Genomic DNA, 12034 nt, shown 5'->3' with positions numbered 1-12034 from the left:
AGTAAGTGTCAAGTGTTTGGTCTGAGGCCGGATTTGAACTCAGGTTCTCCTGACTTCAGGGCTGGTGCTCTATCCACTGTGCCACCTAGCTACCCCTTTGAGCTCATTTTTATCTTGTGTCTATACTTCTTGTGTCCCCCATTAGGATACAAGAATCTTTTGGGTAGCTAATGTTCCATTCTATGTGCTTATATCCCCAGTGCCAGTGCCTAGTACAATGCCTAGCTCAGAGTTGGTACTCAAAATATTCATGTCGATTGATTGATCACAAATTTTCCAAGTTGACATCAAGTTTCCCCTCCTCCACTTTTACTGGACTAATTTTTTTTTTCTTTCCAATGCCTCCTTTCAGGCTGATAGAACAGTGGACAAGTTTTTTCCTTCACTTTGAAAGTTGAGGGTTAACAGATCCAGAATCCAAAATGTTTGTTAGCCAGAGTGTTCTGGAAATCCTCAGGGTTGCTGGGAAATTGAGGCCATCCAACTTAAAATGCAGAATGAGACATAGTTTAGGATATGACCAATGAGGGGATTTGTTTCACTAGATGATGAGTATTTGTTTTGGGGATTTTTTTTCTTTTTCAAAATTGTTCAATTGTTCAATGGGGGTTAGTGGGAGGGTGAGAAAATAAATGCTTATAATCATTAAGAGAGAAACAAATATGATGTTAATAGGAAAAAAGAGAAAGGAAGAAAAGAAAGAAAGGAAGGAGGGAGGAAGCAGGAGGAAGGAAGGAGGTAAGGAAAGAAAGAAGGAAAGGGGGAAAGAAGGAAGGTTATTATTAGGATATGAATTGTTTTGGAAGATCGATGAAATTAAGGGTAAAATTACACCCAGTTTCAAGATTGTCATAACCTTTCTCCCCTCTGATTTTGCCCCCTCAGTCTTAGCTGCCCTTTTTGGCCTGGCATACCTATATGCTCGGCACCGATACTTCTTTGGATATTCAGAGTCAGCTAATGAAAGGTAAGAGACCTGAACCTGCCTTGTGGGTAGTGGCAGAACGCTTCAGGGAAGGGGCTGGGCCAATCTCCTGCTGCTAGGTAGTGAAAAACACCTTCAGCAGTGGATTATAGTCTCCAACTTGGCCCATATTGCTCGGGGGTACAAATGAGTTTCTCCTATGTGAAACAAGTCTGTCTTGCCAGGTCAAATACTATTGTCTTGTGGACTTGCCCTGCTAGGATTGGGGTAGAAAAGCATAAGAATAAATCAAGAGGTTCTGGGAGGAGGCCTCAAGTAAAAATATTGACCCCTCTCACCTCTTTGCCTGTTGTGCTTCTAAACCTAGCAAAAATCCCTTGTGGTCTTCCAAAAGCTGCCAATAATCACACATAGGTCATAATAATCCTTTGAATGCTTTAAGTAAGCAATTAACCTTTGCAGACAGGTTCCCTCTTCAATTTATATAGCAAAACAAGTTTTAAAACTTCAGGAACATAAAAGCTGTGGAGTTTTCCCCAGTGAATCAGACTGGGCTTCTGGTATGACTAGCTATATGTATCAGCTAGTTCTCATACTGCAGAGCTGAAACTAGGAATTTTTACACCCAGAGCAGCAGAAACTGGTCCCAGGGCAAACAACATGAAATATACCCTCAAGTAGTGACCTTTGCTCCCATAGGAAGAGACCCTGAGACACTGAATACTCTTTTGGGGAGGCTGCCAAGAAGAATGGGGGGGAAGTTGAATTATGGGGCTCAGATGAGGGCAGAGAAGCTCATCTGGGCTATGGCCATATGAAGGAAGCAGGCTCTCAGGTGGCTTACTATTTGAACTCATTCTTTTTGCTAACTAGATACTAGCTCTATTGCTTTTTCTTTGGAAGGATTGCAAGTGCTTTCAGCACTTTCTAAATTTGGCACCCTGGATGGAGCCTTGGTTGTTCAACCTTAGTTACAGTTCTTCACCACTGTATTTGGCATTTCTCTCCCTCTCTCTCTCTCCTTATAAACAGGTTAACAGGCTTCCAGATGAGTATGAAAGTGTTGGCTTTGCTGATCATCCAGGCTACAGTGGGAATTGCTAACAACTTTCTGGATGAATACATGGACTTCAACATTTTCAAGAAATTATTTCAATTATTCTAGAAATTTTTCTCCCTTTTAATAATATCAAGTTTTTTTCCCACCCCCAGAGATAGACCAAAAACATGTGAAATCAAAATTCCCATGTTTGAATTGAATCATAGAATGATAATCCTGAGAAATCACTCAGCCCAACTCCATGTTACAGTGGGAGGAAACTGAGACCCAGACAGTTCATCTCTATTTTTGTTTTCTTGAGATGACTTTGGAAAAACATTCCCTTTCAGGAATGCTTAATTTAATTTAATTTAAATTAATTGCTTAATTTTCTAAGAACTATTATTTGTCCTTGCATATATGAGGGAGTTAAAAATGCTGAAAAATATACCTTGTTTTTGTTTTGTTTTGTTTTGTTCTTAAAGAAACTGTTGCTGAAGGACATGCTTGCATTGGGGAGAATCACATAAATAACATTGTTACCAGACGCTTCCTCTATTGTGTGATGTTGTGTTGTATTATAGTGTGTGTGTGTGTGTGTGTGTGTGTGTGTGTGTGTGTGTTTTTCCTCCTGAAGAAAAGTTCCTGACATATGGAATGGGCAGTTAAGCCTCTTTCATTTGTGGTGGAAAGGCACAGATGGCTGGCACATGGGGGAGATTAAGTAGATACTCCCAAGTAGCCAGGGCAAAGACTCATCCCCTAATAGCACATAACAAACTTGACAGAGAAAATATACTTTAGCTAAAAAAGAAAGGAGGTAGCAACTCACTTCCCAATATGTACCTATAGCCTCGAGGCAGTAGGTTCCCTACCCCTTGACCTAGAGAACTGAATACAGAGAATATTACCTCCATCTTCAACCAAAGGAAAGCATATCTAGATTCCTAAACAGTGAGGATCCTGGTGGATGCCCACTGGCTAGTTGTTGAATTGAGGCAATGGGGGCCTCTTCATGAGTATAACATCAATTTTACCATCCGACCTTATGTGACTTTGTGCCCAGCTGTGAAATGGGAAAAGCACCTTACCTGCCTAGGAGATCTCTAGTTCGAAGGTTTCATACACATAAACAGCATTTAAACATCAGAATTGAATGGATAAAAGAGTTCACCATCAAAGTTCTCCTGTACATTTTCAATCAGTGTGAGTGATTTTGAATTTGGAATGGTTCCTGTACAATGGAGAGAGCCCCAGATTTGTATTCAAAGAATCTGGGTTCAAATCATTCTGCCACTTACTACCTGTGTGACCTAGGATAAGTAATTTCCCCTCTCTGGGACTCAGTTTCTTTATTTGCAAAATGAGGGATTTGGATTACATTACATTTAAGGTCCCTTCTAATTTTCAATGAATGATTTTTGAGATGCCATTATAATAGCTTTTCTTTTCAGTTGGTTCAAAAAGGAATAGAGGGGTTAGAGAAAATCATTGAAAGAAATGAAAATGTATACATCATTTAATAGTATTTCCAAGTATATCAAGTCAAAGCATACAAATTCTCTCAAGGGCAGCTAAGTGGACAGAGTGCTGGACCTAGAATCAGGAAGACCCGAGTTCAAATTTGACCCTAGTGATGACTCTGCACATGTCAGTTAACCGTTAAACTCAGGTTACTCATCTGTAAAATGGTGATAGTAATAACACCTACCTCATAGGGCTGTTGTGAGGATCTAATGAGATATTATTTGTAAAGTGCTTAGCATGATGGATGCTATTATTATTATTATTATTATTATTATTATTATTAAGCTAACATAGTAGGCACTTGGTAAATTCTTGTTCCTTTCTCTCTCCTCTAGTCAGATGAGCCTGTTATTAGCAAAGCTTGGGGAAGTAGGGAAAGGGCGTGGGATCTAGTGTCAGGGGAGACTTGGCTTTTAATCCCAGCTTTTGAATCTCACTGTATGACCATGAGGTTACTTAATCTCTCTGAGTGTTAGTTTCCTTGTCTGCGTATTAGGGAGGCAGTATTTACTTCCTAGGGTTATTGGAAAGAAATCTGATGCCTCAGTTCCCAGGGCACTGAGAGGTTTAGCAGTTAAGCACCTTGTCCATGGTCCCTGAGCTAGCATTTATCAAGGGCCAGGACTTGCAGCCATGGTCTTCCTGACTCAGAGGCCAGTTTCTCACTACTAAACTGCAACAGGATTTGCAAAAGATGGAATTAGTAGGCTACAGCCATATTATGAAGATCCTTGAATGCCTGAATCAGGATTTATAATAACTTTTTATTAGTTTAGTGAGCAATGGGGAACCAGTGAAAGTTTTGATTTTATGAATTTGTGTTCCTCTAATTGGTGGTAGACTTTAAAGAGCTATCTTCATTTTGTTTTTAGGACTATATGACCCCTGGTTTGAAAGTGTGTGGTATTTTTTCATTAAGGATTAATATATTTCTCTCTGCAAAAGACATAAAAATATCATTTGTTTGGGTCATTTACAAAGTTAAAAAGTTGCAAGCATCAAACAAAAGAATTGTTCTTTTTCACCCCTAATTTGTTTTCTATTCTCTCCTAAATGAAAAATCCATTGTCCCAAGAGAACATGACCCAGATTTCAGAGCAGATCTTCAAGGCAATCAAATGATTGTATTGATGTGTGTCTGGACCCTTTGTGTGGCTCCAGAACTCTACGATAGAGCCTTTCTCCATAAGAAGACCTGGGGAGGAGAGGCTCAGAGATTCAATCTGGAGTGGCTTCTGTGATCTCTTCTGTCAAAAGGAGGAGAATGATAGTTGTGGCATGGCAACTATATGGTGCCACTGACCAAGCCTGTCACTTGAGCTATGAAAAGAGATGAAAAACAAACCAACCAACCCAAAAAACTAGAAAGTGGCATCAGAGGCATAAAAGACAGATAAGGGCCCAGTGCTGGTCTCTAGAGCCCCATTTATTGGCCTGCTGGTTTAGGTCTTAGAAAACGGGCATGTGGTGTAGTTACAGGTTCCCAGTTTCTCATTGCCCTTCCCCAGGGCTTGGCTGAGAGAACCCTTTCCAGCATCCTTTGCAAAGAGTGGTGCATTCTTATTAAGGGCCCAGCACACACAACATACCAGAGCAGAAAAACTTTGTCATGATCATTTAAAATAGCAGTTGGCCTATTGACAAATGAAGTGCCTCCTTCACACAGAGGCAGATGCCCCATGAAAACAGACATGCTGGTTTAAATATATTTCCCTGGGACTCTCTGAAGACAAATAAGATAGCATATGAGAAATCTCTTTGAGGAGCAAAAGTACTCTATTTGCCCAGTGTATAATAATGTTATTTTCACCAAATATGTATTAATCTGATTAACAGAAGCATTTGGAGCAAAGCAGACTTCAGTACTACATGTCTGTAATTTAAAGGGGAAGTGGGAGGGAGACTCTAAGCTTCCCAGAGCTCCAGATTTTTGGCTGGTCCTGTCAGCCATTTTTGCTTTGAGTTGATTTAATTTTTCCATTCCCTCTTGTCTCATTTAGATGATTTAGACCATGTGACAGAGAGTGTGCCCAACTTAATGTCCTCTGCAGCTGTATTTCCAACCTGTGTGTGTATCTGGGACTCTCCAGTCCTTTGTGAAATGCTCACTGATGTGGTGTGACAAGACGGCATTCTGACCCTTCCCCTATTCTTCCCCTCAACACCGCTGCTCGCCCTGTAGAAATCCTGCAGAAACTCAGTCCTCTTGTCGTTCCAGAGTCAAATACATTCTTTATAAAAGCTGCTTCCAGAGCCATAACCAGAGTGGGGCAACAGGAGCTTTATTCCAAGGCACCAGGTTAGAAGGTGCTATCACCTAGTTTGTGAGAATAGTTGAAATAGGAATCTACAAGACAGTAGGCTGGGATGAGTTCTTCCTCTGTACTAGCCTTCTGCAGATATTATCCCAGGATCTTTGTCTTTGCCTCAAAGGAATAGTGTCCCCCTCTTCAACTATGGTTGTGCTTCATGCAACTTGCCTTAAGTTTGAGTCTTACTGTTCTGGCTACTTTCCCCTCTTCCCTCATCCTGCCCCCACTAATGGTGATTCCTTTAGAGAGTGCTGGTGCAAATTTAGAAATGTAAAAATTCGTATTGGAATTACAAGGTTTGGGAACCATTGTTACCAAGCTGCCTGATAAATATTTAAATAATGATCCAAAAGAAATTTGAGAGTGCAAACTTCATCATCTCCAGTGACTTTTGGGAAGAGTCATGGAACCAGTTACATCACGTGACTCCCAAGTCAAAGCCCACCAAGATCGAGGGCAAGATCTCTGTTTTCCAACTTGGAAAGTTGGAATCCCAAGTGAAAATGCTGGCTTTGACACTTATTAGGTGTTATTATTTTGGTGTTAGAGGAATCACATTACTATCCAGAATCTGGATTTCCTCATCTAGAAATACTTACATAGCTCTACGACTTTACCAAGGGAAGTCTTCATCAGCACCAAACATCCCCCATTCATGCCTTCTAACCCAATGGGATTCTTTTGAATGTCCTTCTATATACTCCCCCTCCAACTGCTGGGGCCCTTCTTTGCTATCTGTTGATATCATTGGACCACAGATCTAGAACTGAAAGGCACTTTGAGGCCACCTAATTCAACCTCCTCATTTTATAGATGAGGAAAAACTGAGACAGTTAAGTAAATTGTCCAGGGTCATACAGTTACTGAATGTCAGGTGTGGAATTTGAACCCAGGTCTTCCTGATTTCAATCTGCTACATTATGTTGCCTCTCCAAAGCTTGCTTCAGGTCACCCAGGTAACAAGTGGCAGAACTAGCATGACAAGGTTACCATTGGAGCACATGGGCTGGTTGCTGGTTTTCCCCTGGCCTACTCACCTCGCCATACATGCTCATTGACTTTACCAATCTGTAAAATGGGGGTGAATGATCCTTTTGCTCCTTACCTTCAAGGGTAGTTGTGAGGGAAGCATTTTGTAAACCTTAAGGGGCTACAGAAATGGGAATTGTTCTCATTCCAAGAAAAGACACTTTGGATTGGTTCAGGTAACAATCTTTTATTTGCCTTTTTCTTTAAAAGTGGTCTGCCAACATCACTTCATCTCTACATTTCAGAGTTCTGTACAGTTCTTGGAAGGAAATATGCAGTGCTCAATGTACAAGGTAAAAACAGAAAACTAGAAAAATCTGAATAGAATGGAGCCAGTTGCCATCAGGTAATACAGTACAAATTAGTAATCAGATGTAGTCTGAAGTGTAATGCCATTGCAGTGATGATGAGTTAAGGAATGAAATAAAAATACTCTATTTTAAACAAACAGTATATATATATTCATATGTATATATTTTACAGATAGTAGACCCAGTGATATTTGCAGGATTGTAAAAACATATTTACAAATAACTTTTTTAAGACATTACATATACATCAGCACCGTAGTAAAAAAAAAATAATTAAAATCTACCTCTTGTTTAGTTGGTCCCAGTACAGAGTATTCAGAGGAAGCTTTTCGAAGATGATAGAGCCTCTGTCTCCATCACTCACTTTGAGCTTCCTGACATCAGCATATTCGTTGGTTTCCTGTACCTCTGAGAAAAAGATGGATGTTTTGTGTTCTTCCTTCTTTCCTTTCATAACTTTGCTGTTTCTTCTTGTGTGTTCATTTGTTTTCTTTTTGGTTTTCATCTATTTCAATTCTCAGCTTCCCTGGTAATGCGGCTTAACCTTCAGGGATCTAATGTCCACTCCTGCAGTGCCCTCCTGGGAACGGCTCCTGCCACGTTCCTCTCACCAACCTGGCGCCATCACTAGCTCTGCATTCTCTCCCTTGCTGTGTGAGGATTCATGCACTGGTTCCTTTCTAAGGGGAAAGCTAAGGGCAGGGTTTGGCAGCTCATCTCCTCCCACCCTAGTCTTCCACTCAAACTTTTTTTCTTTGGAATTCCTCCCAGCTTAGGTCAGTCTATACCTCTCTTTCTCCACAGGTCTCTGTGGGTTTCAATGCTGTTGGCTGTGGCTCTGGGTGAGCTAAGAGCACATGCTTAGGATTGACCCAATGTCATAAGGACCAAAGACCAAAGATTCTTTTACTAACTTTTCTCCTTGCCTTGTTCTATCTAGATTTTTCTTAGGACTCATAGTCCCCATGATGATGTGGTACGAAGGGAGCAGGGGAATTAGCAAGAAATAACGGAACACACATAAACTAAATTGTTGGTGCCTTTGGACAGGGTCAGATTGGGGGAATTATGCAGGGTAGATTAAATGCCTGGGATGATTTGGTAGGGATGTTTAGTTCAAGTGATAGGGACCACATTCCCTTTCTAAAAAAAAATTTTGCCAGATGTATCAGTTGACTTCTGCCTCTTAAACTCTCAGAAAATTTGCATTTAATCTGCCAAGGAAGAGATGTCATTGGCAGAATATGATGTTGAGGGTGACTTTTCCCCCAGATGACTTAACCCTAACCAAAGAGTCAGGGGTAAAATGACCTGAGAGGACCAGAATTATTCTCTTGAAGGTCCATCCCCATTTAGGGATGTCAGATCTGCAGGGCCCATATCCTGCAAGTACTACCAACCAATAGAATAGACTCCCATGGTCCAAGCAGGTAGTACTGGTAACTTTCACACACTTTAGAGGCAGGAAATACCAGAGTCCCTTTCTAATATCTGGCATAGCAGAATTCCTTCTGTCATTCATTTTGGCCACGACTAGGCTCAGTTAAAGGAAGTAGCTTCATTTGGGATACCGGTAAGAAAAAGCTGTATGAATTAGGCAGTTGGAGTCAGGGCTGGGGATAGGGAGCAGAAATAGAAGCAAAAGTAGGGGGGTTGGAGATGGGCCTGAATGACATCTCCAGAGTCCAGCAGATGTCTATCACCCCTCTCTTTAGACGCTACACTGTCAGAAGAAGAGATGTGAAAAACTCTCTAGATTTACAAGCACTGTACTTGGGAAGCTTAGGAAATGCAACCAAACAGTGGCCATGACCACTTGTCACAACAGTGATTGACTCATCTTCCAAGGGCCTCTTCTCTGTATCGCCTGATTTATGCTCCTCCTCCAAGCTCACCTGGCTATCCTTGGGCAGTATCAGGCAGCAATGCCTCTAGGATTCTTGGGGTTCATCATGGGGACAGGGAGTGGGCCTCTAGGCAGTCTTAGAGACTTAGAGACTTAGAGGCCATCACTGGTCTTTCTGCCCACCCTCTCAATACAGTAGTATGTCTTTAAGCCTGGAATCGTTTCCGCCCAGAGTTCGGCACAATTTTGATCCACCAGTGTCTGGCCTGTGCAATCACCCAGCAGCTTCGGTGGGAAGGTATTCCTTCCCATGGCCTGAGGATCTGTCTTTTCTGGTGGCCTGAGAAGACTTGGGGCTGAACAGACCAGGGGACTCCTTGACTTTGGATAGCAGTCCTTCTCAGCTTGTGGGGGACTGGCAACTCATCCCACACAGGGGGCCCTGGGACCAGGGGGAGGGTTGTCCCCTGGGGCCACAGGCTGGTAGGGATTCTTTACCCAGCCTGTCCCTTTGTCTGTCTCTCTCACACCCAGTAGGCATGTGCCATGGGAGTTGAGATTGCTATATGTGGAAGTTTTGCAAAATGTGGCCTACGGTGGCAGAAACTGCCACCCTTAACTTCCACCATCTGCCTGCTACAGTTCAGCTCAATTTGCACAGATTAAAAAAAAATAAAAAACAAGGATGGGATAACATCCTGTTTCCTTTTTTTTTTCTTTTTAAACTTTAACCACTGGAGTTTTGGCTCTCAGGACCCCCTGTGACTAGGGATTGCCGAATAACTCATCAAGCTCTTGCATCCATTCATCCCCTGGCCCACCTTTGATGATGGAGTCCACCAGGTCAGCACCCTCTGCTAGGCTGGGGAAAGAACCCCCAGCTCCTTCACTGCTGTAATTATAAGGTATATCCTGGGATGGATTCCGGTCATAAGCCTGGCCCTGGCTGCTTGGGGCAAAGTTGCCACTTTGCATTGGCGGCTGGGTTGGAGGCTGGCTAAATCCTGGCATGCCAGGGACACCCTGGCTCATGCCAGGCATAACCATTTGCCTTGCCTGGTTGTTCCCTTGTTGCCCAGGGAGGGATGACATCATCTGCCGACTCATGGCTGTTGGGTTGAGAGCTCTCACGGTGCCAGTGGTGTCCACGACCGACTGGCCCATCCCCTGTGGGAAATGTTGCTTGGTCAGCCTGGGCTGTCCAGACTGCATGGGGTAAGCAGTACCATTGTTGAATGGACCCAGCTCTCCACTAGTCCTCCCAGGTATACCCTGTAAGCTCCTCTGCTGCCAGTTTTGTGCTCCTTGTTGGACAGTTCCCATAATGCTCTGAAGTCTTGGAGGGCCTTGGGGCCTAGGCAAGGCCTGTCCTACAGGTCCTTTCATCTGCTGATGTTGTTGGGGGATGCTTGAGTTCACCAGCATGCTCTGGCTAAAGCCACTCACCATACCAACTCCTTGAGCGGCTGCAGGCTGCCTCGGGCCTTGGGCCTGGCTGTGGGTCATGCCCATGCCACTTTGGTTCGGGTGCTGTAGCATCTGGCTCATCCCTGCACTCATGTTGTACATTCCTGGTTGGCTGGTGGAGGTGTTACTGTAAGGGGCCATTCCAAGCTCAGACTGAGCTGCTGCAGAGGGCATGGCTCCAGGGTTCTGGGAAGGTCCCATTCCCATCATGCTTGCACTCTGGGCCATCATCCGGGAAGCTCTCATGTTCTGGAGAGCTGCCTGGTTTCTCACAGCTGCTATATCCTGGGGAGAACCTGCAAGGAAAGAAAAAGACCACACCACTCATTTTTTTTTCTCAGAGAAAACTATACGCTAAAGCCAAGCAGGCTGAGAGAACAAGTCATTTATGGCTTGGAAAACATTTCCTTCTCATCTCTGCCTCTTAAAATCCCTGTTTTCTTCCAAGGTTCAGTAGAAGCACCACTTCCTCCTACTCAAGTATTTTTTTGATGCCCCAGTTATTAGTGTTCTCCTACCTGTTCTTGCCCCTGCCATGCATTAATTCATTTACACATCTATGTATATAGACAACATAAAGTCAATATACAATTGTTCCATAGTCCCTAAACAGTTCTTTGATCCCATTTTCCTGCAATAAACTTCCAAGTCCTGAAGCAGTCATATGGGAAACAATGTAGTGCAGCTATAAGTCAGTACTTTTATATTTGAGGGGGCTGCTTTCACTCAGGTCCTCTCAGAACTGTCTTTGTCTCTCCTTAAGCAGTTTTGTCTGAGTGGCTACTTTTCTCTCAGGTTCCTTCAGAATTGTTGATATCACTCCTCAAGCTGCTGTCCTCTGTATTTCTCACACAAATATCCTCTTTCTACTCCTTTCAGTAAATAAATGTTTTCTAAGACATTTTCTATAAAAATGGGACAATACATCCACATTTACTTATTTGTGTAGTTGCTTCTCCTTCTTTCCTCCATTCCCCTCCCCCATTCCAGTAGAATGTAAGCTCCTTGAGGACGGTGGCTATTTTTTGGTTTTGGTCTTTTTGTTTTGTCAGTGCCTAGAATGGTGCCTGGTCCATAGTAGGAACTAAATAACTGCTTGTTGAACAAGTGGAGGAATGAATGAATGAATTCATTCATTCCCAGAAATCTGATTTCCCAGGAAGATCATGGATTTAACTTTTAGCATGAGGACATTCCTTTTTGTGAAATTTTTGGATCAATGCCCTGACCATACTTTCATTAGCACTGATAACATAATGTGTTTTTTTCCCTCACCAAGAAATCTGGAAGCAAGAGCTCATTCATCTCCCAAACTACCTTAAATGGGAACTGCTGATCATATTACGCATTCAATTTGTGAGGTGGAACGTGGTTCAGCAGAGAATACTATCAATAAAGACCATTAAACTAATTTCCCTTAAGACCTCAACAGTGTTGGAGGGGTTAAAAATCATCCTGTCTTGTTTTCTAAGAGGCTCCTCTGATCTACAGGAATTTGGGGGCACCCTTGCAGGGTTTCCACATTCTTGACTTGGTGCCTCTTCATGCGTCAGAGCAATGTGGTTGAGAGCCTGAAGT

At 42.7% G+C, this 12034-nt stretch overlaps 2 protein-coding genes across 3 annotated transcripts in view; one reads left to right on the top strand and one right to left on the bottom strand.

Moving 5' to 3' along the window:
* The window catches only part of MGST2 (microsomal glutathione S-transferase 2), a 32483-nt gene extending 29972 nt beyond the window's left edge, over window positions 1-2511 (top strand). The window contains exons 4-5 of the mRNA XM_020980111.2: window positions 886-967; window positions 1958-2511. Coding sequence (XP_020835770.1) covers window positions 886-967; window positions 1958-2090 — 215 coding nt within the window. The 3' untranslated portion in view covers window positions 2091-2511. The remainder of the gene's footprint in view (window positions 1-885; window positions 968-1957) is intronic.
* Window positions 2512-6999: 4488 nt separating this feature from the next.
* MAML3 (mastermind like transcriptional coactivator 3) overlaps window positions 7000-12034 on the bottom strand; it is a 532934-nt gene continuing 527899 nt past the window's right edge. For both annotated transcript variants that reach the window (XM_078148694.1, XM_078148695.1), the window contains exon 5: window positions 7000-10752. In XM_078148694.1, coding sequence (XP_078004820.1) covers window positions 9755-10752 — 998 coding nt within the window. In that variant the 3' untranslated portion in view covers window positions 7000-9754. The remainder of the gene's footprint in view (window positions 10753-12034) is intronic.

The sequence above is a fragment of the Phascolarctos cinereus genome, unplaced genomic scaffold (assembly GCF_003287225.1).
Source record: "Phascolarctos cinereus isolate Bilbo 61053 unplaced genomic scaffold, phaCin_HiC Scaffold_9;HRSCAF=440, whole genome shotgun sequence".
Taxonomy (NCBI): domain Eukaryota; kingdom Metazoa; phylum Chordata; class Mammalia; order Diprotodontia; family Phascolarctidae; genus Phascolarctos; species Phascolarctos cinereus.
Note: the sequence above shows the minus strand (reverse complement) of the source record. Positions and strands in the feature narration are given on the sequence as shown.